The following is a 27088-nucleotide window of genomic DNA, read 5'->3' as shown; positions in this document are numbered from 1 at the left end:
CGCTGGAAGGAACTGTGGGTCATATGCAGGCCAGCCCAACAATCTTATCTCTCCATGTAGCTGATATCTCTTCACCACCTCCAACCATACCCCCAGAGAGAAAACAACAAACTGATTTTGGAGCTGGAGAGCCGAATTAGCTCTGCTGGCGCAACCCAATACCGACTGTATAGGTATGTCCATTAAAGACAACTCGATGTCTTTCCATCTAGCCTCACATGCTGGGTCGCACCAGCATACAAGAGGCCTCAACTGAGCAGACAGATAGTAATCCCTAAGGCGTGGTAGGGCCATGCCCCCCGCATCCCCAATGTTCACACTTTTTGAAATAGTTTCTCCTTGTAGTCATTTTTAGGATCAAGTTTAACTCACCAGGTCCATTGTTGGTCTCTTTGGGAGATGCTTTTTTTTTTTTTTTGAAAAAAGATGAAGTTTGTGTCAATGGTTGCTGCTTTTAAATAGTCATGAAAAAACATCCTATTCATCCCAATAACTCACCATGTTGACCACTGGTAACTGAGGGAGACACAAGTGGTTGTGGCTCAGCAGTATCTTCTTTGTCTTTTGACTTCTCTGGTAAAAGGAAAGTGACATAGTTAATGTTCACGCTTTTTGAAATAGTTTCTCCTTGTAATCATTTTTAGGATCAAGTTTAACTCACTAGTTCCATTGTTGGTCTTTTTGGGAGATGCTTTTTTTATGAAAAAAGAAGAAGTTTTTGTCAATGGTTGCTGCTTTTAAATAGTCATGAAAAAACATCCTATTCATCCCAATAACTCACCACGTTGACCACTGGTAACTGAGGGAGACACAGGTGGTTGTGGCTCAGCAGTATCTTCTTTGTCTTTTGACTTCTCTGATAAAATGACAAGGAAAGTGACATAGTTAATGTTCACACTTTTTGAAATAGTTTCTCCTTAGAGTCATTTTTATGATCAAGTTTAACTCACTAGTTCCATTAATGACCTCTTTGGGAGATGTTTTTTTTATGAAAAAAGATGAAGTTTGTGTCAATGGTTGCTGCTTTTAAAAAGTCATGAAAAAACATCCTATTCATCCCAATAACTCACCACGTTGACCATTGGTAACTGAGGGAGACACAGGTGGTTGTGGCTCAGCAGTATCTTCTTTGTCTTTTGACTTCTCTGGTAAAAGGAAAGTGACATAGTTAATGTTCACACTTTTTGAAATAGTTTCTCCTTGGAGTCATTTTTATGATCAAGTTTAACTCACTAGTTCCATTAATGGCCTCTTTGGGAGATGTTTTTTTTATGAAAAAAGATGAAGTTTGTGTCAATGGTTGCTGCTTTTAAATAGTCATGAAAAAACATCCTATTCATCCCAATAACTCACCATGTTGACCACTGGTAACTGAGGGAGACACAGGTGGTTGTGGCTCAGCAGTATCTTCTTTGTCTTTTGACTTCTCTGATAAAATGACAAGGAAAGTGACATAGTTAATGTTCACACTTTTTGAAATAGTTTCTCCTTAGAGTCATTTTTATGATCAAGTTTAACTCACTAGTTCCATTAATGGCCTCTTTGGGAGATGCTTTTTTTATGAAAAAAGATGAAGTTTTTGTCAATGGTTGCTGCTTTTAAATAGTCATGAAAAAACATCCTATTCATCCCAATAACTCACCACGTTGACCACTGGTAACTGAGGGAGACACAGGTGGTTGTGGCTCACCAGTATCTTCTTTGTCTTTTGACTTCTCTGGTAAAAGGAAAGTGACATAGTTAATGTTCATGCTTTTTGAAATAGTTTCTCCTTGTAGTCATTTTTAGGATCAAGTTTAACTCACTAGTTCCATTAATGGCCTCTTTGGGAGATGCTTTTTTTTATGAAAAAATATGAAGTTTGTGTCAATGGTTGCTGCTTTTAAATAGTCATGAAAAAACATCCTATTCATCCCAATAACTCACCATGTTGACCACTGGTAACTGAGGGAGACACAGGTGGTTGTGGCTCAGCAGTATCTTCTTTGTCTTTTGACTTCTCTGGTAAAAGGAAAGTGACATAGTTAATGTTCACACTTTTTGAAACAGTTTCTCCTTGGAGTCATTTTTATGATCAAGTTTAACTCACTAGTTCCATTAATGGTCTCTTTGGGAGATGTTTTTTTTTATGAAAAAAGATGAAGTTTTTGTCAATGGTTGCTGCTTTTAAATAGTCATGAAAAAACATCCTATTCATCCCAATAACTCACCATGTTGACCACTGGTAACTGAGGGAGACACAGGTGGTTGTGGCTCAGCAGTATCTTCTTTGTCTTTTGACTTCTCTGATAAAATGACAAGGAAAGTGACATAGTTAATGTTCACACTTTTTGAAATAGTTTCTCCTTAGAGTCATTTTTAGGATCAAGTTTAACTCACTAGTTCCATTAATGGCCTCTTTGGGAGATGCTTTTTTTTATGAAAAAATATGAAGATTTTGTCAATGGTTGCTGCTTTTAAATAGTCATGAAAAAACATCCTATTCATCCCAATAACTCACCACGTTGACCACTGGTAACTGAGGGAGACACAGGTGGTTGTGGCTCAGCAGTATCTTCTTTGTCTTTTGACTTCTCTGATAAAATGACAAGGAAAGTGACATAGTTAATGTTCACACTTTTTGAAATAGTTTCTCCTTAGAGTCATTTTTAGGATCAAGTTTAACTCACTAGTTCCATTAATGGCCTCTTTGGGAGATGCTTTTTTTATGAAAAAATATGAAGATTTTGTCAATGGTTGCTGCTTTTAAATAGTCATGAAAAAACATCCTATTCATCCCAATAACTCACCACGTTGACCACTGGTAACTGAGGGAGACACAAGTGGTTGTGGCTCAGCAGTATCTTCTTTGTCTTTTGACTTCTCTGGTAAAAGGAAAGTGACATAGTTAATGTTCACGCTTTTTGAAATAGTTGCTCCTTGTAATCATTTTTAGGATCAAGTTTAACTCACTAGTTCCATTGTTGGTCTTTTTGGGAGATGCTTTTTTTATGAAAAAAGAAGAAGTTTTTCTCAATGGTTGCTGCTTTTAAATAGTCATGAAAAAACATACTATTCATCCCAATAACTCACCACGTTGACCACTGGTAACTGAGGGAGACACAGGTGGTTGTGGCTCAGCAGTATCTTCTTTGTCTTTTGACTTCTCTGATAAAATGACAAGGAAAGTGACATAGTTAATGTTCACACTTTTTGAAATGGTTTCTCCTTGGAGTCATTTTTATGATCAAGTTTAACTCATTAGTTCCATTAATGTTTCCTGTGGACACGTCAGTCCTCTGTTCTTGGAGAGATGTTGCTTGGACATCTGAAAAATGTCAAACTGTCTTGTTATAATGTCTTCACTGATGGTGCAGTCTATCATCTGCTATTGGCTCTAACATTTTGAAACTCTTTAGATAGATACAGGTCATATATTCAGACTTCCTGTTTTGCTTAAAAATGGAAATACCTACAGATGAAGTTTTTGTCAATGGTTGCAGCTTTTAATTTGTCATTTAAACATACTGTTTAGTACAATAAGTCACCAGAGTGATTGCTGATACTGGACAAATCCACAAACTGGACCTGAGCAGATTCTGATCCTTGGTCTTCTGCTATCTTTGATGAATTAACTGATTAAAAACAAGATAGTTTTTACAATCTGGGATCTCAAATGGGCGCAGCTTCAACCATCAGTCGAATACTTGAGATAAATTTGATGTAGCTCTCTGCAACACGTCTGTTTTGCTGAGGAAGAAGTGTCCATGTAGCTCAACATGATCACATATGTGTTGTCAAGTTTACTCACCTGTTTCATTTTTGGTTTCTAGATTGAATGATCCTTGGACTACATCCTTGTTATCACTAATCAATGCTTCCTTCTCTGTCAAATCATAAAAGAACTGTCATGACCAGCACATCTTTTAGTTCCATACAGTAGCTTCAGCATTCACAGTTTTATCTCCTAGTGAATGTAAAAACATTTAGCTTCTTTATAGACAGCCTCTTGTCTGGACTGATTTCTAAACTGATAAAAGAGTCAAAAGAATCATCAGGACAACAATGCATCTGTCAAACTGTGCAGTTTCACATAATTAAATCACATTTTACTCACCAGGTACAGGACTGTTCATCTTCAAAAATGTCTCCACAGATAACTAACATGTTACTCACCGTCTCCATTACTTTCGGAGGGTTGTGGAGGTGGTGGAAAGTTTCCTTAGAAATAATAAAAGAGTTGTCATGATCAGTACACCTGTCACTAATTTCTAACATTTTATAGAACAAACTTAAACATAACAAACAATAAAAGCAATAACTGTGCAGGCATATCGCATCTGGAGAAGTGAACAATGTAAATAAAATATGTTTATAATGATAATACACAAATCAATGTTCATTTGGTAGAATAATTATAATCTGCTGTGAATTCTTACCTGATCTGTGTTTGTAAATGAAGACACCAACGACACCAATAATGACACTAACCATGACACCAACCACCAGAACCAAAAGCAGTATGAATAACCAATGCAGACCGTTATTGTTATTCCCTACAAAAAAAATGAAAAGTAAAACCTGTAAATGGTTTGTAAGCACGCTGTATTCTAATGTAGCTGAGACACTTCTGAGAATACGATGTAGATAAATGTAGATGCGAAACTCACCAGTGTTGGAGGAGGAGGTAATGAAAGGGTTGAGGACTTCTTTGCTGCTTTCAAAGCTGACTGGATTTTCTAACTTACAGATAAACGAAGGATCCTTCTCCTCCTAGAAAACCAGTGAAAAACAACATTAGCCTGAAGTTCATAAAATAAAAATGGTCCTTGAATGTATGAATTACTTGATCTGTCTGCTACTGATCACATTCACCTTTGTTATGTTGAGCTCCTTGGTTTTACTCTTCATCACGTCACCTGACCACCAGGTATAGATGACTGGTTCAGAGTCTGCAGTGATGCCTTCACAGGTGAGAACACAGTGGGTCTTTTCATCATCACAGCTTTCTGAGACAGTGGGTGTAGAGACACCAGCTGATGGAAACAAACAAACATTTCATTAGAGTTCAGATGAATAAATTATCAGATATTCCAGACTAGCTTGAGTCATATTTCCTCCACTTACAGATAACCAGGATTTCAGTTGGGTTCAGGACTCTGTTGTTGATCTCTGCTGTGTAGCTACCGCTGTCCTCTCGTGTCACACCTGGGAAGGTCAGCTCTCCAGTTGTGGTGTTTAGTTTGCAGCGACCTAAATTTATAAAAGTTACATCAACAGTTATCTACCAAAGAAGACTGAAGGTGTTCTGTGTGTTTTCAGGGATTTAATTAAAGGTGTTTGTAGTGTGACTATCAGGACTAAGTTAGTCACTGAGAGGAGAAAGTGGGGCTCTATTTTAACACATTTGAGAACACATACTTTTTGTCATATCATTACACGGATAGATTTGAATGACTAAACTATGATAAACAATAGCTTAAGCGGTCAACAGAAAAATCGGCACCCTACCTCACCCTCTCTCTGTATCAAACAAACAGATCCACAGGCAGATGCAGATGATATTCATTAGGCAACTATTCAACACCAGTCACACCCACTACCCCTGGTGACAAGTGAGAAACACATCCCTTCCTTTATGGTGTTAAATACCTTTGAATTTCGGGTAGAAGTCAATCTCGTCTCCATACCACTCCACAGCGAGGTTTGAATTGTGTTTCCATGTTATGCTGGTGATGGGAGCATCCACAGAGTCTGGACTAAGGACAAGTGTGTCTCCTACTTTCTTGTACTTTTCTGCAAAGTGAACAACTATATGAAAACATGTCACTCCTCTCATTTACATTTGCATGTAAAGAATCAAAAAGGCACTTTTAATAACTTGTGGGATATCTACAGGGATAGTTTAAATATTAGCTATAGACAGAAAACATGTCATGTATGTCTTTACTAATAAATATATATATTTTTTGTGATACACTGCTTCGTATCTATTGTATTCGTATAGTAGTATAAGTAGATAATATAATTTGGGCTATATAAGCTGGGTAAACAAAGACCTGAGTCATACGTCCTTTTTTACGTTACTAATCCTGGTTTACGGTAAAGAACAAAAATAACGTTCGACAGCAGGTTATAGATACATAAAGTGCGCATGCGCGTCCTTAAAGCTTAAAAAACGCAATACTAAATATAAAATATACAGTTTTATATGTGACCGTGCATGAATACATGTCAAAAAGAGTCAGAACATACCTGAGTTAGCTTGACATGTATTCAATGTCACGAACAAGAGAATCACCATCAACGCCCTACAGTTGATGGTAAAAACCTGCTCCATCCTCTAAGAAATAGATTAAAACGAGACGGGAATAAACTGAGAGACGGCTCACAATGTCAGGGGGGAAAAAATCTACGGTAAATAAACCCCGAATAGATGGATAACAATCCGCCGGTTGATGGAGGAGAGGAGTAGAGAGGAGAAGAGGAGAGAGGGTTGGGTCGCAGCTGAAAGAGAAACGAAACTAAAATGACTCAGCTTTTAGCATCATTATCAAAGGATCAAACCATCACAAAACAATGTTATCTATCTATCTATATCTATATATCTATATATATATTTAAATAAAACATTATTTTGTATTGCTTTGCCTTAAACTATAAGACTTTATATTTCTCTTTTTTTCATCCACATATTTAAAAACTAACACTGCTTTATTTTAATGTGTTGGAAGCTAAACACCTTGATTAATAAACTATATTAAGTGTCAGGGAGGATTATGAGCATAGAGAAGCTAGTAGCTAACCTACGAATGATGGTAAATAGCTGCAATAAATGAAATGACCAAATGAGACAAAGGTTCTCTCTGTTTTCATTCATTCTTTTATTCAGTTTTGTCGGTGGCAGCACAAACACATGGAGAAAACCAACTATTTCAATACTCCTTACCAGATAATTAAACCTGATTTCCATGACCAGGAAATGACATGGATGTAAGGACCCTAGAGTGATGCTCCAGTACTATCAATATTACCTCTGACAAAGGCAAATATTCCACCTCATGGTTTTTAAATCAGACTACAAGCAGAGCTGACCTCTGGGAAAGCTGAGGTCTAAGCTGCCTCTGGGGTGCTATGGTAGCTGTGTGATGGTGTAGTTACTCCAAATCCTCAAAGTAGGAGATTTTAGGAATCTCTCAGCTATACGCCATGACAGGCAACCACACAGAGCATAGCACCGTTCAGAGAGGGCTCAGCCAGGAGACACGTTTGATAACAGAGTGCACACTGATGATGCTACTGCTGCACCAAGAGGTGTTCCTGATGAGTTTAAGGCACAAAATCAATCGACAGGAAACAAAAATGAGGAGGCAAATGTTCGGGAGGTTCTGTTGTACTTTCATTCCTAACAACACAGCTCCAGACCAATAATGACAACAATGCTGAAGAAATCCAAGTGTTATGTGTTGATGTTACTCAGGATGGACACAGTGAAGCTGGTGTTTGATGATTTTCTAATGTTTCTCCTTAAACGTGCATTTTATTGTTAAGTATATTATTGTTAACATAATTGCACGTGATGTTTTATCTGATATGTATTTGTCTTTGCAGTGTAAACAGTTTAAACAGCATAGAAATGTTAGAAAAATACAAACTGCTGTAATTAAACAGTAGGAGAAACGTCCCACAGATAAGGCACAGATGCAGCCAGCCTACAGCTCCTAGTTGATTTCCAACAAGGCTGCGTCTCTGTAACCGCATCCAGGGCAGGACCTACTGTATATGAGTGAACATAACCTTACTATTTTCAGTCCATTCTCTACTTGCTGTAGTGCAGGACTCCTCTCCAGTGACTCTGTGATTCTTGGCAAAATAATTCCCTTAACAACGGTCTTTGAAGGCGGCACAGCATTGTATAGTATATCCAGCATGTATTTAAAGTACAACAACACACATGTATAAATGCATCAACACAAACTTGGGGAAACAAATCTCAGAGGACAAGCGGTTACAGAAAATGATTGGTCTAGTGGCGTCCTCTGGTGGACAGATGAGGAATTCATGACCAGCAGCTGCTGCACCATTTAAAAAACTAACAAATATAAATACACAAATACAGCTTTACACAATCATCTTTGGTCCAACAGCAGTACTGATCCTCCGTATCTCTGCTTGTCGTCTACACTGAGCTGTAACAGTGGTCTTCCAGTGCATCAACAGAGGACATTGTGCATCGTTAATGGTCTGAAATACTCACTATGAACACATTTATAGCGTTTTTTTAGTTTAACATATATCCCTTAATATCATGTGGCACAGACATGAGCTGCAGGAATCAGAAATGTAAAGTCGAATTAAATAAAATAAAATAAACCTTACATTTCATCTGATAGTCAATGCTTCAAGTCCTTTAGCAGAAGGTAACAAATTGTCTTATCTGCTTGATCCCTTTGCAAATTCCCTCTTCAAAATACTTCAGCATTAGTTCTCATTTGCTGGCGTCTCCTCCACCTTTGGATTCAGGCTTCACTATTTGGCGTCACTGGTGTCTTCTCTGTTAAAAGAAACAATAGTTGTTACCACAATTAAACACCAAGCCACAGTTCATGGAGGAGCATCTAAAGTAAGTTTTAACTTTTAAATAGTCATAAAAACGTTCTATTCAGTAAAATAACTCACCAAGATCAGGAGGAGATTTGAGAACGACTGACTTCTCTGATGAAGTCGCTGATAAAATGATAAAAGACTTATCAAGTGTTTTGTTCCTTTTTTTTTGAAATAGTTTCTCCTTGGAGTCATTTTTATGATCAAGTTTAACTCACCAGGTCCATCGTTGGTTTTTGTGGACTCATCAGTCTTTTCTTCTTGGAGAGGTGTTACGTTGTCTGAAAAATGTCAAACTGTCTTGTTATAATGTCTTCACTGATGGTGCAGTCCATCATCTGCTATTTGCTCTAACATCTTGAAACTCTTTTGATAGATGCAGCTCATATATTCAGACTTCCTGTTTTGCTTAAAAATACCAAAAGCAGTGTTCAAATGGTCATGAAAAAAAACAACAGACTGATCACTGGTACCTGAGGAAGAAGGAGATGTTTGTGGCTCAGCAGGAGGTCCTTGGTTCTCTGGTGTAGTCTCTGGTGTAGCCTCTATTAAAATAACAAAGAAGTTGATGAAACTGTTTCTCCTTGGAGTCATTTTTAGGGTCAAGTTTAACTCACCAGGTTCATTGTTGGCCTCTCGGGACACCTCTCTGGGAGATTGTTCTTCTCCTTCTGAAAAATCTCAGATTGTTATCAAAAACAGATTATTCAGCTGTAGGAAATACCTACACATCAAGTATTTGTCAATGGTAACAGCATTTACATAGTCATGAAAAATCATCCTATTCATCCCAATATCTCACCAGGTTGACCACTGGTACCTGAGGAAGGATCAGATGGTGGTGGGTCAGCAGCTTCTGTATCTTCTGGTTTCTCTGATGTGGTCTCTGTTAAAGTGACAAAGAAGTTGATGAAACTGTTTCACGTTGGAGTCATTTTTATGATCAAGTTTAACTCACTAGGTTCATTGTTGGTTCCTGTAGACACGTCAGTGTTCTGGTCTTGAGGAGATGTTACTTGGACGTCTGAAAAATGTCAGACTGTCTTGTTATAATGTCTTCACTGATGGTGCAGTCCATCATCTGCTATTGGCTCTAACATCTTGAAACTCTTTAGATAGATCCAGCTCATATATTCAGACTTCCTGTTTTGCTTAAAAATGGAAATACCTACACATCAAGTTTTTGTCAGTGGTTGCAGCTTTTACATAGTCATGAAAAAACGTCCTATTCATCCCGATAACTCACCAGGTTGATCACTGGTACCTGAGGGAGAAGGAGTTGGTGACTCAGCAGGAACTTCTTGGTTCTCAGGTGTCTCTGATGCAGTTTCTGTTAAAATAACAAAGAAGTTGATGAAACTGTTTCTCCTTGGAGTCATTGTTATGATCAAGTTTAACTGACCAGGTCCATTAATGTTTCCTGTGGACACGTCAGTCTTCTGGTCTTGGGGAGGTGTTACTCGGGCATCTGAAAAATGTCAAACTGTCTTGTTATATTGTCTTCACTTATGGTGCAGTCCATCATCTGCTATTGGCTCTAACGTCTTGAAACTCTTTAGATAGATCTAGCTCATATATTCAGACTTCCTGTTTTGCTTAAAAATACCAAAAGCAGCTTTAAAATGGTCATGAAAGAAAAAAAAACAGACTGATCACTGGTACCTAAGAAAGACGAAGATCTTTGTGGCTTAGCAGGAGGTCCTTGGTTCGCTGGTGTCTCTGGTGTAGTCTCTGGTGTAGTCTCTGTTAAAATGACAAAGAAGTTGATAAAACTGTTTCTCCTTGTAGTCATTCTTATGATCAAGTTTAACTCACCAGGTTCATTAATGATTCCTGTGGACACGTCAGTCCTCTGGTCTTGGAGAGATGTTACTTGGACGTCTGAAAAATGTCAAACTGTCTTGTTATAATGTCTTCACTGATGGTGCAGTCCATCATCTGCTCTTGGCTCTAACATCTTGAAACTCTTTGGTCTTCTGCTATCTTTGATGAATTAACTGATAAAAACAAGATAGTTTTACAATCTGGGATCTCAAATGGGTGCAGCTTCAAGCATCAGTCGAATACTGGAGATAAATTTGATGTAGCTCTCTGCAACACGTTTGTTTTGCTAAGGAAGAAGTGTCCATGTAGCTCAACATGATCACATATGTGTTGTCAAGTTTACTCACCTGTTTCATTGATGGTTTCTAGATTGAATGATTCTTGGACTGCATCCTTGTTACCATTAAGCAACGGTTTCTTCTCTGTCAAATCATAAAAGAACTGTCATGACCGGCACATCTTTTAGTTACATACAGTAGCTTCAGCATTCACAGTTTTATCTCCTAGTGAATGTAAAAACATTTATCTTCTTTATAGACAGCCTCTTGTCTGGACTGATTTCTAAACTGATATAAGAGTCAAAAGAATCATCAGGACAACAATGCATCTGTCAAACTGTGCAGGTTCACTTAATTAAATCACATTTTACTCACCAGGTACAGGGTTAGGAGAGGGCTGTGGTGTGACTGCTGTCAGAAAATAAAAGAACCGTCACGACGAGTGCACATCTTCAAAACATATTTACAAGGTAAGTCTTCAAATTCTTCTGACATAAAATCTACAAACTGCAGCTTTCGACTTTTCGTACTGCAGATTGCTCTGAAAGGTGTTGTGATGAAAATAATTTATATAGAGCATTACTTAGACACAAATGATAGAAACACTGTTAGACAGAATCAATCCAAGGACTCAACATATACCTGGTGGACATAACAAACATCACTACCTGTGTGCTAGCATGGGAATGTCTCCACAGATAATTAACATGTTACTCACCAGCTCCAGTATTGGGTGTGACACATGGAAGTACACGACGTAGTAGTGGTGGAAGGTTCTCTGAGAAATAATAAAAGAATTCATGATCAGTACACCTGTCACTAATTTCTAACATTTTATAGAACAAAATTAAACATAACAAACAATAAAAGCAATAACTGTGCAGGCATATCACATCTGGAGAAATGAACAATGGAAATAAATGTGTTTATAATGATAATACAAGACTGGAGACCTGTCCAGGCCGTATCCCTGCCTCTCGCCGAATGACTGCAGGGATCGGCTCCAGCAGACCCCTGCGACCCTTCACAGGAATAAGCGGGTACAGAAGATGAATGAATGAATGAATGATAATACACAAATCAATGTTTTGGTAGAATAATTACAATCTGCTGTGAATTCTTACCTTTCCAGTATTTGTAAATGAAGAAACCAATGACACCAAACACCGGAATCAGTATCAATAACCCATACAGACCGTTATTGTCATTCACTAAAAAAAAAAAAGACAAAGAAAATGTGTTAATAGTTTGTAAGCACGCTGTATTCTAATGTTAGCTGAGACACTTCTGAGAATACGATGTAGATAAATGTAGATGTGAAACTCACCAGGGTCTTCTGGGGAGGAGGTGATGAAAGGGTTGAAGACTTCTTTGCTGTTTTCAGAGCTGACTGGGTTTTCCATCTTACAGATAAACGAAGGATCCTTCTCCTCCTACAAAACCAGTAGAAAACAACATTAGCTTTAAGTTCATAAAATAAAAATGGTTCTTGAATGTATGAATTACTTGATCTGTCTGTTACTGATCACATTCACCTTTGTTATTCTGAGCTCCTTGATTTCACTCTTCGTCTTGTTACCTGACCACCAGGAATAAGTGACTTGTTCAGCGTCTGTAGTGATGCCTTCACAGGTGAAAACACAGTGGGTAGCATCACAGCTTTCTGACACAGTGGGTGTAGAGACACCAGCTGATGGAAACAAACAAACATTTCATTAGATTAAAGATGAATAAATTATTAGATATTCCAGACTAGCTTGAGTCGTATTTCCTCCACTTACAGATAACCTTGATTTCAGTTGGGGTCAGGACTCTGTTGTTGATCTCTGCTGTGTAGCTGCCGCTGTCCCCTAGTGTCACGCCTGGGAAGGTCAGCTCTCCAGTTTTGGTGTTCAGTTCGCAGCGATCTAAATTTTTAAAAATTATATCAACAGTTATCTACCAAAGAAGACTGAAGGTGTTCTGTGTGTTTTCAGGGATTTAATTAAAGGCGTTTGTAGTGTGACTATCAGGACTAAGTTCGACACTGAGAGGAGAAAGTGGGGCTCTATTTAACACTTTTGAGAATACATACTTTTTGTCATATCATTATGCAGATGGTTTGCATGACTAAACTATGATAAACAAGAGCTTAAGCAGTCAACAGAAAAATTCAACCCCGGTCACACCCACTACCCCTGGTGATAAGTGAGAAACACATCCCTTCCTCTACGGCGTTAAATACCTTTGAATTTCGAGTAGAAGTCAACCTTGCCTCCATACCACTCCACAGCGAGGTTTGAATTATGTTTCCATGTTATGCTGGTGATGGGAGCAGCCACAGAGCCTGGACTAAGGACAACTTTGCTTCCTGCTTTCTTGTACTCGACTGCAAAGTAAACAACTATATGAAGACATGTCGCTCATCTCATTTACATTTACATGTGAAGAATCAAAAAGACACTTTTAATAACTTGTGGGATATCTACAGGGATAGTTTAAATATTAGCTATAGACAGAAAACATGTCAGGTATGTTTTTACTGATAAATATTTATTTTTTGTGATACACTTTCTAGTATTTATTGTATTAGTATAGTAGTATAAGTAGATAATATAATTTGGGCTATATAAGCTGGCTAAACACAGACCTGAGTCATAGGCCTACGTCATTTTTTACGTTACTAATCCTGGTTTACGGCAAAGAAAAAAAATAACATTCTACAGGTTATATATACATTAAGTACTTATGCGCATCATTAAAGTTTAAAAACACAATACTAAACATAAAATATACAGTTTTATATGTGACCGTGCATGAATATATGTCAAAAAGAGTCAGAACATACCTGAGTTAGCTTGACCTGTATTCAATGTCACGAACAAGAGAATCACCATCAACGCCCTACACTTGATGGTAAAAACCTGCTCCATCCTCTAAGAAATAAATTAAAACGAGACGGGAATAAACTGAGAGACGGCTTACAATGTCGAGAAAAAAATCTACGGTAAATAAACGCCGAAAAGACGGATAAAAATCCGCCCGAAGATAGAGAATAGTCGAGAGGGCTCGTTCACAGAAGAAAGTGAAACTAATAAAAAGCAGGAAGTCATGTGACGCAGTTTTAATAAAAGACAAAGAGCAGCATTACTCATCATGATCAGAGGATAAAAGACGTCCTTCTCAAACTACAAATTTAAATCCAAAGCATTACAAAACAATGTTGTTGTTTTAAATTTTAAATTTCTATCTCTCTCTCAAAAAAAGGAATAACAAGATTAACTAAATCATAAATCCACAGTGACATCTAGTGGGTAAAAAGTAACACTACAAGAAGCCATATCTGGGCAATTTTATGAATTTTATGAAACATAGATATGTTATATTTCCATGTAGCTGTTTTTATTTGTACACTACTTGTACAATCACATAATTGTCCCATTAAAATGAAGCATCTGATGTCTGTGAGCCTCGCACATATATTGCTTTTCTTACTCCTACCTGAAATGCTTTATTAACAATGAACACATTCTCTTAACAAGTGCAGTTAATTAAATCTTAAATGAAATCTGTACCAATGAACTTTCAAAATATAAACAAAATACATTTATTTCTTAACTGTTAATCTATTAGTATGATTTTTTTTTTTTTTAAATGGCCATATATAATATTTATATTGGCTAATACTACTGTATATTAAATAAATGATAATTCATTCGACTCAATATCCTAAATCACACATGTCAAACTCAAGGCCCATAACTGTATAATAATATTTTATATTTTATATTTTGCGTGCCTCAGGCAGGTACGTCAATCAGCTCCTCCAAGTTAGCTGGTAGCTAGCTACACAGTTAGCTAATGTAAACACCATGCAATATTTTAAGAGATTTTTAAATACAGTAAATGCTTTAGTTTAGACGTACAATAATACTTAATATAGACTTGTTGTTTACCTCTTCTGCTTTGTTTTAATGTATTGGAAGCCAACTAATAAACTAAATTAAGTGTCAGGGAGGCTCTCATTTTTTTAAAATTTATTCTTTATTCAGTTTTGTCGGTGGCAGCACAAACATGGAGAAAACCAACTATCTCAACTACTGGAAACTATAGTTTTTGCAGCATATTCTGATATATGATAGTGACTCTTGCACTGTATTGTATAAGCAGCATGTACTTAAAATTCATTGGATGAATACAGTTCACTTTATAATACTGCTATTGCACACTTTCTGAATGTATGCCCTACTTATGTTTTGATGTTAAGCAGCAAATTTGAACTTGAGTGAATAAAAAAAAAAAAAAAAAAGAAAATACAACAATACACATGTATAAATACAAAAAGGGAAATCTGGGGACGCACGTGACTACAACTGTTAAATATTTCTGTCAGACAGACTGTTTTGTGCAGGGTAATCTGGTTCACAGGTGATGAATTTATGTCCATTTAAAAAAAAATAATAATAAAAACTAATAAATTAAAGAAATAAATAGTTGGTTGCTTGCACTGACCAAAGTTCAGCCAGTAGTATAGCTTCACTTCTAAAATTGTTTTTGGCCTGTTAGCAGCAGTAATCAGCTGTCTTTCTTTCGTCCTGTTAAATGTATTCCAGCTCTCCATCAGAGTGTCACAGAGGCCCCAGAGTACTGTTCCTTTGAGGGACTTTGAAGAAAACCCTAACTCAATAAACTAAACTAACTGAACGGTTTCTCTTCCTCACTCACATGTTCAGGTCTCTTTTTTCACCGCTTCATGACACTGACAACGCTATGGATCAGGCACAGTGGCATATTTCTCAGCAATACAAAATTAAAAATGCATGCCATTACCAGCAGAAAGTCCTTTTGTCAAAAAGCACACAGAGTTTGCACGTTGTCTTTGCAAATTCACTCTTTTTTGATATTTAACTCTTAATTCTACATTTAAAAAACGCATGCATTGCTTCAAGTGGACCCAGCTGTTCAAGCTACAGTTTTTTGTCTGTCTCAAAATACTTCCGGTTTGGTCCTTGTCTGCTGACAACTGCTCATCTTAAATGCCCAGGACAGCTGTCAAATGACACAAGAATTGTCAGAATGTTGTAACACCAACACTGACTATAGTTGCGTGTGGACCTCAATTTAAGCTTTTACCATACAAATGCAACTCTAAAATATGCCAGATTATATTAATAGTTATAATAATCTAGACTCTGGTTGCAGCTTCATGCATCACTCACATGTTGTAGATACATTTGTGAGTCGTGCAGAGCTCTGAATCCTCACATCTGTTAGATCAGTCTAGCACTAGCAATTAAGTAACTGAATAAAGTAATAAAGTAAACTTGTAAAATCCACATTTGTCACTATTTCTGACCATTTATATTGGAATGGACGCAGTGGATGTTTAATTTTGACTGGACGTTACTTGAATTCATTATGCATCTGTCTCACTGTGCAGTAACTGTTTTTTTGTTTTCAGTGTTTTTGCCATCATTAAATAACATTTCACTCACCAATTCTGTTGTTGTTATCAGGAGACATTACTCTTTAACCTGTAAATAAATAAAAAAATGGTTTGGTCATCAATTCAACATGATAATCCTTGACTTACTAGTAGGTAATGCATTAGTTTCTTCGCTGGTAAGACTGAATGTAAGACTGGGCTTCTGAGCACTTTTAAAAGCTGACCTTTCTCCAGGTTTATTATAAAGATTGATAATGTGCAGCAACAATGGACCCAGAACAGAACCATGTGGGACGCCACATGATAGAAAAGATTAATGATCTAAAAAAAAAAAAAGGATATTTGTTTACAAAACTGTTGTTAAATAAGATTTCACTCACCTGCTCCATTACTGACATCTTGAACTGTGGCGTACACTGTTAAATAATAAAAGAACTGTCAAGACCAGAACATCTGTCGCTTAGTGTAAAATTTGTCACTATTTCTGACATATGAGAGAATAAATTCTGAACTGAACAATCAATAAAACAATTGTGGAAAATGAACCACTTCTCAATCTAATCATTAGTTGCAGCCATAACAGTGGATGCTTAGTCTTGATTGGATGTGTCTTGAATTAATCTCACTGTGCAATAACTGTTTTTTCGTTGTCACTGCTGTTACCATCATTAAATGACATTTCACTCACCAGTTCTATCGCAGTTAGACACTGGTACGTAATCTGTTGAAAAAAAAAAAATACATGACTAGCACTTATCTTCCATGATAGTACATGGCTTGAATGTAAACTTGGGAATTTGATCACATTTAAAAGTGCACTTTGCTCCTGCTTCAATATAATGGTTGATAATCTGTAGCATGTATAAAATAACAATAATGGACCCAGAACAGGACCCTGTGGGACACCACACGATAGAAACACTGTGTCGGACAGAACCAGTCCAAGGAAGATACAGAAATACCCACTTTGCTGTTTCTGCTCAATGATATTTACAAGTGCATGACTAAAATCCAAATCAGCTATAATATTAAATAACATTTCACTCACCAGGTCTTTTGTTGACAGTTTGAACTGTGGAGTACACTGTCAAATAATAAAAGCAGAACATCTGTCAGTTGGTGTAAAATCCACACTATTTTCTGACCATTTATATGAACAATCAATAAAATAACTGGAAACTGAAACACTTCCCAATCTAACCATTAGTTGCAGCCATAAAGCTTCATTCAGTGATTTGATTAATACCAACAGGTGATTCAGAAACTGCAGCTTCAATGAGACACAAGATATTTAATGGACACAGTGGATACTGGATGTGTCTTAAATTGAGAATGTATCCATCTCACTATGTAATAACTGGTTTTCTGTTGTCACTGTTCTTACCATCATTAAATAACATTTCACTCACCAGTTCTATCACAGTCAGGCATTTGTACGTAATCTGTTGAAAAAAAAATGAAAGAACCCCTGTGACCACCACGCATCTTCAAAAAACAAAACAAAACACAATTACAGTGTATGAAATCAAAACAAAATGAATTATTCTCTGGTTCCAGGTTTTAAAATATACATATTTGTGGGTTTCCAACAGTAGTAAATTATTTGAATGTAACACAGGGATTTTGACCACTTTTAAAGGCTGGCTTCTGGTTCAGCAAATACAAAGAGAGAACAATAATGGACCCAGAACAGAACCCTGTGGGACACCACATGATAGGAAGGCACAGAAATACCCACTTTAATTTTACGGAGAGCTGTTTCCATTCAGTGATATTTAAGAAAACATGAGTCATTTATTTCTAAAACTCGTATTACTCACCATTGTTGGCAGCATGAACTGTGTCGTACTCTGTCAAATAATAAAAGAACAGTCACTACCAGTGGCATATCACATGGTGTAAAATCCCAAACTTTTCTGACATATTAGAGAATAAACTATAAACCAAACAGCCAGTGAAATAATTGGAGTATTAACCACTTCACAATCTAAACATTAGATGAAGCCATTAAGCTTAACGTTCAGATCTAACAAGGCTCCATTCAGTGATTTGATTAATACCACCAGCTAATTCAGAAGCTGCAGCTCCAACGAGACACAAGATATTTGCATTAAGATCCAAACTTAGTGTAAGTATAAATGTATCGGTTATACTGTGAAATTACTGTTTCACTCACCAGTACTGATTTGCACTGGTGGTACCACTGTCAAGAAATAAAAGAAATGTCACCGAATTAATTTACAGTGTATGTCTTCAACACTATTATACACATTTGGCATTAGCCCTGGTTCACTATGACTGACTGATAGAGTCACCTCTACACAGACATATCACACTTAGAGGAATAAGGCAAATAAATACATTTGGTAAGCATATTTAATTCTGAAGAATAGAAGTAAAAATCCTTTGTGAATTCTTACCTGTTCTGCGCTTGACTTTCAATAAGACGCCCACAACCACCAGAATCACCAGAATCACCAGAATCAAGACAAATACCAAGATTAACAAAACCAGATTCTGATTCACTACAAAAAAGAAAAAGAAAAATTAAATTAATAAAACTGCAATTCTTTACCAACAATGCTGTCTTATAATAAAGCGCTCTGAGGTGTCCTATCCTCAGAAGAGCTGCAGTCTGCAACTAGAGGGGTGAGGAAGTTGTGAAAACCTCAATCGTGCTTTGATGCTGATGATGACTAAATACTGTAGAGATGAGGGGTAACAATGCATCTAGTGAGGGGGCTGTGGCCTCTGGAAAGTCCAGTCTTCATAAGTATATAATTATAAATATATATAAAGACGAACGTTAGCCGATCACTCTGTTTAGTAACATAGGAAGTCAGGACAAACGTCACTTCCACCAGACTGTGACACCTGTGAGAGCATGATGTAGATAAATGTAGAAGTGAAACTCACCAGTGTTGGAGGAGGAGGTGATAAAAGGGTTGGCGACTTCTTTGCTGCTTTCAGAACTGACTCTGTTTTCCAACTTACAGCTAAACGAAGGCTCCTTGTCCTCCTAGAAAACCAGTGAAAAACAACAAGAACCAAAATTTTGTCTTGTCTTTCAAGCGACACATGATCTTAATCCAAATCTTATTACTTGATCTGTCTGTTACTGATCACATTCACCTTTGTTATGTTGAGCTCCTTGGTTTTACTCTTCGTCACGTTACCTGACCACCAGGTATAGGTGACTGGTTCAGCGTCTGTAGTGTAGTTGCCTTCACAGGTAAGAACACAGTGGGTCTTTTCATCATCACAGCTCTTTGACACAGTGGGTGTTGGAACTGCAGCTGATGGAAACAAACAAACATTTCATCAGAGTTCAGATGAATAAATTATCAGATATTCCAGACTAGCTTGAGTCATATTTCCTCCACTTACAGATAACCAGGATTTCTATTGGGTTCAGGACTCTGTTGTTGATCTCTGGTGTGTATCTGCCGCTGTACTCTAGCGTCATGTCTGGGAAGGTCAGCTCTCCAGTTGCGGTGTTCAGTTTGCAGCGATCTAAAATTATAAAAGTTATATCAATAGTTATCTAGCAAACAAAAAACATGATTTTGACTGAAGGTGTTCTGTGTGTTTTAATTAAAGGTGTTAAATACCTTTAAATTTCGGGTAGAAGTCAATCTCCTGTCCATACCACTCCACAGCGAGGTTTGAATTATGTTTCCATGTTATGCTGGTGATGGGAGCAGACACAGAGCCTGGACTAAGGACAACTGTGTCTCCTGCTTTCTTGTACTTGTCTGTAAAATATTATAAAATCTAAACCTGTCATTCTTCAAATCCACTGTCTGTTCAATCATGGCAGCTTTCACATTTTGCATTTGCCATAAAAATGTCACTTTCTACTCCACAAGATCCGTTTACTTTTCTGTGTTTATTTGATTATTAGCTGTAACAAGAAAAACGTGTCATTTAAACTCAAAATGTATTTATCTCACAGTGGGGAAACGGATGCACAACATTTCATCATGTCAAAGCTTATGCTGTATATTCTCATAAAATATAGATAATTCGGCTCTATATATGGATTTATCACAGATCTGCTGATCATGTAACATTTATTTATCTTAATGTTTCTGATTTATAAAGATAACACACGATTTTCTGACACAAGAAGTGCTAATGTGTGACTTCCCGTTTTTCGTTTTCAAACATTAAATGCGTAAATAATAATACAGCACAGAATCTACAGGTTTTTTTTCCATGAGCCCATGCTGAGTATATCGCTATACAACTTAACTTTTTAAAACTCACCAGCTTGAATAGTTGTCAGTGGCAGGAGAATGATCGACAGGATAAACGGTGGTTTCATCCTCTAAATAAAAAAAGTGGACGCAAAACCCCCCTCAAGTTATAACAATATCAGAAATCATTCTAGGATGTGTATATATATATATAAGCTGTGAAATAATTAATGAATTAAGCAGTATTTTAAACAAAAATCAATGCGTGGGTAAAAAGTTATTTCCTGATTTGTTGAATAAAGGCTCAGTTTAACCAAAGTATTTGTTTTGGTTGACTTACCAAAGATTATAAAACGAAGCACTTGAAACTGCGGACGTTTAAAATAATAATAATAATAATAATAAAAGGTAAAATTTTGTTAATTATTATTTACTTAATAACGGACTGCCTCGGAGACGGAGTAGCAGTAGGCTATGGTAGGCTACACCCACCTTTATCGTTGCTGCGCTTTATGGTTCATGGTTCGCACTACCCTGGTGATGAAGCCTCAAACTGACCGCCGTAGACGTGCCTACAGGAAGTGGCGAGCGTGACGGAAGTGGCGAGCGTGAGCCATCAAATGCGTGTTTTCTTCCTCAACTCGCTAAAACTTAAGAAAACCTACAGTCAGCGAAGAAAACCCACGCAAACAGACCAAACATCAGCCACTACAGGACGTTCATCTAAACAAAATACACGAACTTCGCACTTGCGTACTTGATTCTGAAGTACGGACTTGATGACGCCCGTGAAATGCATTCTGGGATACCTGGCTGTACCAAGTCAACGGTCGACACTAGTTCTAGGCGTTCTTGATAAAACGGGCGGAGCAAGTGTACATCCGGGTATTCACATGGCTGTTTTTATCGTGATTTACGTTAAATCTATTTATTTTCATATTTAGCATAGCTGCGGCACAGATTATGATTATTATATTTATTTATTACTTCCATCTTCACACATTTAAAAACATACACTGCTTAGTTTTAACGTTAAAAAGCCTAGAACGTATACGACTGAGAAACTTAGTGGCTTTAATGAGAAATGCTTATTATTAGCATTGCACTGCTAGCTGCTAGCCTAAGAATCCTGTTAATTAGCTGCGATAAAATAAATTACTACAAACTTAAGGAAACAAAGATCCTCTCTTTTTGTAAAAAAGTTATTTATTCAGTTTTGTCCAAATAAATCCATGTATATACACATAAAGACAAACACAATATAAAAACACAAGAGTCAAGATGGATGATTAAATTATTAATTAAAACCAAACTTTCTACACTGAGAATGAATTAAATAAACTGTCACATGAAGCTTCATTGTCGTCCATCTTTACTCTTTCCCTGAGATGAGAATCATATCCAGCAGTGTAACAGGAACCTCCAGTGAACAGATGATAATAATATTTGTAATATTAATGGTTATAGTAGAGTATAGTGGTAATGTACGGTGGAAAGTGGAAATGTTAACACCAAGATGCTTGATTTTACCTACAGTTGTAGGTACCTATGTACCTATGTTCTAATCTTATGACCTTAAGAGTTGTCGTGCATATGGCTGAATATATATATTTTCACATTTCAATAGCCTCTGCCAGCATCTCCTCATTCCCCAGTGTAAGGGGTCTCAATCACTGCAGGTTATCACTGGCTTTGCATACAGTATCTACATGCACAGAAAATACAGCTAACAAGTTTTTTTTTTTTATCATGAAATACTATTATAGGTATTGTAAAGAGTTTTGAATCCTGTGGTCTCACGATCTCAGATCATGTCATCCTTCTCCTGCCAGGCCGGTTTTTCTTCACTTGACGTCACTGCTGTCAAATGAAGAGCACTCGTTAACCTCTTTCTGAAACGTGTGGACAGCATCGTCATTTTGTTTCCACGTGAAACATTAACCAAGACGCGTAACGTGCAAACGCAGGCTCTAAAATTTGCACAAGAATCACTTCTACACAGACAAACGACACTTAGAGATGTAAATATAAATACATTTATAATAATAATATAACTATGGATATTTAATCTGTAGAATAAATGTGATGTTTTGCGAATTCTTACCTTTTTGTCCTTTGCGTTTGTAAAGGAAGATACCAATATTAACACAAACTCCCACCACCAGAATCAAGCCCGGTAGCAGAAACCAATACAGTGGGTCTACAAAAGAAAAAAAAGAAAAGAAAAAAGAAATTAATAAGTCTTCCAATGGTTTTCAAGCATCCTGTATCTCTCAGTGCGCTCATATTCAATCATTTCAGGATGTCTGAGATCACTGTGTAGATATTCATAAATGTGAAACTCACTCTTGATGAAAGGGTTGAAGACTGCTTTGCTGAATTTGTAGCTGACTGGGTTTTCCACCCCACAGCTAATCCGATGCTCAACCGTTTTCTAGAAATCCAGAGGAAAAACAACATCAGCCTGAAGCTCATGAACCAAAATGCTACTTTTGTCTTTATACTTCCAGATTATAGAAGATGATGTTTGGTGTAAAGACCCAGAGCGATGCTTGAATATGTCACATTCATCTACTAACACCATCATCATGTTTGTACCTTTGTTATTTTAAACTTCTTGTTTTGATTCCCCAAGACCATGTCATGTAACCTCCAGGAATAGCTGACTGGCTCAGCGTCTGTAGTGTCGTTGACTTCACAGGTTAAAACACAGTAGGTCTGTTCATCGTCACAGCTTTTAGAGATAGTGGGAGTAGGAACAGCAGCTGATGGAAACAAACATTTAATTAGAGATCAGATGAATAAATAAATATCGAGTCATACTTCCTCCACTTACCGATAACTTTGATTTCAGTCATGTCCAGGACTTTGTCGTTGATCTCTGCTGTGTACCTGCTGCTGTCCTCCAGAGTCAAGTTTGAGATGGTCAGCTCTCCAGTTGTGGTGTTCAGTGTACAGCGATCTAAAAGGACAATAATTGCCATTGAGGTTTTTACTTGAATTTTAAGGAGATCATTTGCAATAAATTGGATGGACTGTTGCATTTAAATTATTTGGGATTAGCAGTGAGCAGTGTGAAGTTTTTTAAAGATGTAGAACTCCTTAAACTCCTTAAACGTCAAAGAGATGAAAATTATATTAATGCTTAGACTTTACTGATCCTCAAGGGAAAAGAAAAATAGAGAAATAAAAAATAGAAAAACAAAACAAACAAACTGTGGGGTGCAGTTTCCGTAACTGTTCATCAGATAGAAAATATTTAAATTAAAATAAAACCGATTAAATGAGCGTGCAGTTACACTGAGTGTCCACCAGGCGGCAAACATTTAAATTATGATGCAGTTACACTGAGTGTCCACCAGGCGGCAAACATTTAAATTAGGATGCAGTTACACTGAGTGTCCACCAGGCGGCAATAATATACATGAGGATGCAGTTTCACTGAGTGTCCACCAGGTGGCAATAATATACATGAGGATGCAGTTTCACTGAGTGTCCACCGGGTGGCAAACATTTAAATTAGGGAGCAGTTACACCATGTGTCCACCAGGTGGTAAACATTTAAATTAAGGTGCAGTTACACTGAGTGTCCACCAGGCGGCAATAATATACATGAGGATGCAGTTTCACTGAGTGTCCACCGGGTGGCAAACATTTAAATTAGGGAGCAGTTACACCATGTGTCCACCAGGTGGTAAACATTTAAATTAAGGTGCAGTTACACTGAGTGTCCACCAGGCGGCAAATATTTAAATTAGGGTGCAGTCACACCGAGTGTCCACCAGGCGGCAATAATATAAATGAGGATGCAGTTACACTGAGTGTCCACCAGATGGCAGAGATTTTCCACTCATGTGTTCCGGTTAAATTTGACCGATTTAAAAGTTTGATATCTGAAAATTGTGGTTCATTTGATGAGACGGACATAAGATTCAACGATTTTTCTTCACAAAAAGGATTTCAACACACAAAATAAATTGTATTAATTAACATACAATCCACCAGATCACAGTAGATTCAAGATTATTTATTGTCAGATACTAACATTGTAATATTAAATCCCTAAAATAAACTTAAAATTAAAGGATATTTTTAACATGTTTGGTCAATTTTATTTTTGTTTTGCTATCTGAACAATATATGGGCAAGTGTAACAAACAAACTAACAAAAAAGAAAAAAGTAAACAGTCTGTTAAATCTTGAGTGTACCTTTGAACTGCTGGTATAATTTACTGATGCCTCCAGACCACTCCACGGTGACGTTAGCTCCATGTTTCCACACTATACTGGTGATGTTATCAGTCACACGACGGCCTGGACTAAGGACAACTTTTGTCCCCACTTTCAGGTAGATGTCTGCAAAAGAAAATAGTTAATCTGACTGTACAACCTTCATTTCAGGGTCAGTCAAACTCATTTTAGTTCAGTGGATAGTTCTTTAGTCAGGAGTTTTAATGCTGTGGTCCTGAAAAGCCTACTACTGAAATAAATCCAACCCAACCCAGCTGCTGGTTTATGCTGTAACATCAGTCACAGCATAAACAAACTGAGAAAAGACTCCTCTTGTTCTATGACGTGATTTTATTGCGCCATAATAATTTTCCAGTCTGCTCATCTGCTGCTGTTAAAAGTTCACACAGTAGTTTTCAGAATCTGAACTGAAGGAAAGAGATTAAAAAAAAAACTACGATGGGTCTGATCTTCTCAACACGTGTTTGTAGAAGTGTGTGAAAGACAAAAGGAGAACATGAACTTACCTGGGTAAGCTCCACATGTAATCAGCCCCAGCATTAGCAGCAGTAGCTTCTTCATCCTCTCTGACACGAGTTAAAATATGACTGTAGGTAGCAGGGAGGAGGAGGCTGACAGAATATAAAAATAAAGAGCAGCAACGTAGACATGGACTGCTTGGTAAAGGCAGCTGCCTCTTTATCTACACGCAAGAGAGAGAGGCGTGACCTCACCTGAAGTGAACTCACCTGTCGAGTTTAGGGATGGGTTTAGGGAGAGCCGTCTCTTTTGCCTCCCAAAGAAGAGTCGAGTCTTTCAGCTCCTGAACGGCTCTTTATTTATCATCTTTTAAAGCCCAACACAGCAAATACACGTGGTGTGTGTGTTAATGAGCCCTTTTTGAATTCAATGTCTTTATAAGAAGCCTAATAACAATTGTCTTATTTTGTGCAGTTATTCTGCTACAAAAGCATTCTTAATTTTGTTTAAAATATCAGATAAAACTTTAATTGTGCAAACAAATGAACAAAACACTGCAATCACATCTACAGATTCTACATGTGTGCTTCAGTCAGATGTATCTCGTTTCTCCTGCTGTTCTCTTCTTTCTCTTTTCTGTCTCTACTCGGCTGGACTTAGGCAGATGGGTCCCTCCATATGAGCTTTAGGTTCTGCTCATGGTTTCTTCCCGTTAAAGCTGTAAATGTCTTTGATGGCAGGCAGAGTGTGAGGTGCAGTTTCCTTAATTTTTCATCTGGTGGTAAATATTTAAATTAAGGTGCAGTTACAGATAGTGTCCACCAGGTGGCAGAGATTTTCCACTCCCGTTAAATTGGACCAATTTAAAAGTTTTATCTCTGAAAAATGTGGTTAATTTGATCAGACTGACCTAAGATTCAACGACTTTTTTCATAAAAATAATTTCAACACACAAAATAAATTGTATTAATTAGCATACAAAGTTTTGTGTTGGCTGAGTAGTAGTAAACAACTGTTATAAAGGTTCTACCTGCGGGTTTGTGGTGGAACCAGCTCTTAATATTTCCGTTTTGCAGTGAAGACACTCTGCTCTGTCCACTCCCCAGTGTCTTTTAATTTCATCCAGATGCTGCTTCGTTTACAGGTGTCACTCATAACTATGTGTGCTCTTCTTCACGGCTGTCTGCTGTCTTGATAGCAGTTTTGATAGAAGGGAACCGACTCTTCTGATTCACTACCAAACATCGGCTCTTTTGCTCATGACACATTGGATGAAGCCTTGTGAAGCTTTTGGGGCTTCTTCCTCATTGTACACACTTCAAAGTGTTACGACATTTTGGAAAGTCAAGTCACCAGTAATGCACGTTTGAATGCGCTGTGTTGCCCTTCTACTTCTTAATACTTGAAGCGTGGCTTTAATTGGTATGACAGATTTGTGCTGTGAAGTGTGATCGCTGGTATTTCAACATCAGTGTCTTGGAGGTATGACTAAGGGTTCTTACGCAACGCTGTGAAGCCCAGAGGAAGGAAACACTGAGCTTGTGTCTCCTTATAAAGAATGAAGTGATGCAAGTGATTCGAATCAGTCAGCATTTCATTGTGACGTATGAAGCCTCAAACCATCCCCATATATTTCATGATACTTGTAGCCATGACATTATCTTTGGTTGTTTTTTCAATAAAAGTAGAAAATAATTTATTTTGCAGAGTTACAGCAGCATACAGTTTAAGGACAGTGCACACAATAAATAAAAAAGTAAAGAAACAAATAGTACAACAGTTAATACATATGTGGTTGTACAGCAGCAGGAAGGAAGTACCTGTCTGAAAAAATGAAAAAAGAGCCTCAACTATCAAAAGTCACTGGACAGCAGCTGTCGATGTAGGAAAGAGCTGCAGAAGAAGAAATGTAAACAAATTACTAAACCTAATAGTTGTCATCAGTCACAGGTTCAAGTCTCTTCTTTCATGTGCATCGTTACTAAAACACAGCTTCAGATTTTACACCCGTCTTCATTAAACCACACATTTCACAGTTTCTTCTACTGGCTCAGGAAAAAGAGGCATTT

At 37.3% G+C, this 27088-nt stretch overlaps 3 protein-coding genes across 14 annotated transcripts; all 3 read right to left on the bottom strand.

Moving 5' to 3' along the window:
• Nucleotides 1–6617: 6617 nt before the first annotated feature.
• Nucleotides 6618–13868, bottom strand: LOC311509024 (uncharacterized protein). 6 transcript variants are annotated; one of them, XM_084574043.1, is made up of 21 exons: nt 13513–13868; nt 12910–13053; nt 12467–12592; nt 12221–12375; nt 12013–12118; nt 11810–11896; nt 11639–11707; nt 11404–11463; nt 11061–11096; nt 10755–10829; nt 10399–10464; nt 10246–10326; nt 9986–10051; nt 9830–9913; nt 9542–9607; nt 9386–9469; nt 9201–9263; nt 9057–9128; nt 8802–8864; nt 8659–8706; nt 6618–8533 (listed from the first exon to the last, which is right to left on the bottom strand). In XM_084574043.1, the coding sequence occupies exons 1-21, from the start codon at nt 13595–13597 to the stop codon at nt 8499–8501; spliced, it is 1671 nt and encodes a 556-aa protein (XP_084430169.1). In that variant the 5' UTR covers nt 13598–13868; the 3' UTR covers nt 6618–8498. The 6 variants fall into 6 exon arrangements, with proteins under 6 accessions (XP_084430169.1, XP_084430171.1, XP_084430172.1 ...); XM_084574045.1 differs by having other exon boundaries at nt 9201–9254; XM_084574046.1 differs by having other exon boundaries at nt 9404–9469.
• Nucleotides 13869–14726: 858 nt separating this feature from the next.
• Nucleotides 14727–21192, bottom strand: LOC311509029 (uncharacterized protein). Of its 5 annotated transcripts, XM_084574067.1 has the most exons (15): nt 20802–21192; nt 20380–20440; nt 19722–19865; nt 19498–19623; nt 19243–19406; nt 19027–19129; nt 18531–18635; nt 18287–18313; nt 17931–17960; nt 17520–17552; nt 17159–17194; nt 16799–16831; nt 16491–16526; nt 16160–16198; nt 14727–15713 (listed from the first exon to the last, which is right to left on the bottom strand). In XM_084574067.1, the coding sequence occupies exons 2-14, from the start codon at nt 20435–20437 to the stop codon at nt 16194–16196; spliced, it is 900 nt and encodes a 299-aa protein (XP_084430193.1). In that variant the 5' UTR covers nt 20438–20440; nt 20802–21192; the 3' UTR covers nt 14727–15713; nt 16160–16193. The 5 variants fall into 5 exon arrangements, 3 of the variants coding, with proteins under 3 accessions (XP_084430193.1, XP_084430191.1, XP_084430192.1); XR_014699781.1 differs by having other exon boundaries at nt 16160–16526; XM_084574065.1 differs by having other exon boundaries at nt 14727–16526.
• Nucleotides 21193–21584: 392 nt separating this feature from the next.
• On the bottom strand, nt 21585–25578 carry LOC311509031 (uncharacterized protein). Of its 3 annotated transcripts, none has more exons than XM_084574070.1 (6): nt 25067–25578; nt 24519–24665; nt 22908–23271; nt 22656–22743; nt 22414–22509; nt 21585–22169 (listed from the first exon to the last, which is right to left on the bottom strand). In XM_084574070.1, the coding sequence occupies exons 3-6, from the start codon at nt 22947–22949 to the stop codon at nt 22114–22116; spliced, it is 282 nt and encodes a 93-aa protein (XP_084430196.1). In that variant the 5' UTR covers nt 22950–23271; nt 24519–24665; nt 25067–25578; the 3' UTR covers nt 21585–22113. The 3 variants fall into 2 exon arrangements, 2 of the variants coding, with proteins under 2 accessions (XP_084430196.1, XP_084430197.1); XM_084574071.1 differs by lacking the exons at nt 24519–24665; nt 25067–25578 and having other exon boundaries at nt 22908–23374.
• Between the last annotated feature and the right edge of the window lie 1510 nt (nt 25579–27088).

Source organism: Chelon labrosus, assembly GCF_963514085.1.
Source record: "Chelon labrosus genome assembly, chromosome: 24".
Lineage (NCBI taxonomy): Eukaryota > Metazoa > Chordata > Actinopteri > Mugiliformes > Mugilidae > Chelon > Chelon labrosus.
The sequence above is the reverse complement of the archived record's forward strand: the minus strand, read 5'-3'. Positions and strand labels throughout refer to the sequence as shown.

Excerpts from the sequence above, each read along its gene's own strand:
- LOC311509024 (XM_084574043.1), bottom strand. The coding sequence starts at position 13,597 with ATGGAGCAGGTTTTTACCATCAAGTGTAGGGCGTTGATGGTGATTCTC. Across the intron at positions 11,097-11,403 it reads CACACCCAATACTGGAGCTG|CAGTCACACCACAGCCCTCT; the intron begins GTGAGTAACATG and ends ATTTTCTGACAG. Across the intron at positions 9,264-9,385 it reads AGGTACCAGTGGTCAACCTG|ATTTTTCAGAAGGAGAAGAA; the intron begins GTGAGATATTGG and ends TAACAATCTGAG.
- LOC311509029 (XM_084574065.1), bottom strand. The coding sequence starts at position 20,437 with ATGAAACCACCGTTTATCCTGTCGATCATTCTCCTGCCACTGACAACT. Across the intron at positions 19,866-20,379 it reads ACTGACAACTATTCAAGCTG|ACAAGTACAAGAAAGCAGGA; the intron begins GTGAGTTTTAAA and ends AATATTTTACAG. Across the intron at positions 19,407-19,497 it reads AATAGAAATCCTGGTTATCT|CTGCAGTTCCAACACCCACT; the intron begins GTAAGTGGAGGA and ends TGTTTCCATCAG.
- LOC311509031 (XM_084574070.1), bottom strand. The coding sequence starts at position 22,949 with ATGGTCTTGGGGAATCAAAACAAGAAGTTTAAAATAACAAAG. Across the intron at positions 22,510-22,655 it reads CTTCAACCCTTTCATCAAGA|ACCCACTGTATTGGTTTCTG; the intron begins GTGAGTTTCACA and ends TTTCTTTTGTAG. Across the intron at positions 22,170-22,413 it reads CAAACGCAAAGGACAAAAAG|CAGTGACGTCAAGTGAAGAA; the intron begins GTAAGAATTCGC and ends TTCATTTGACAG.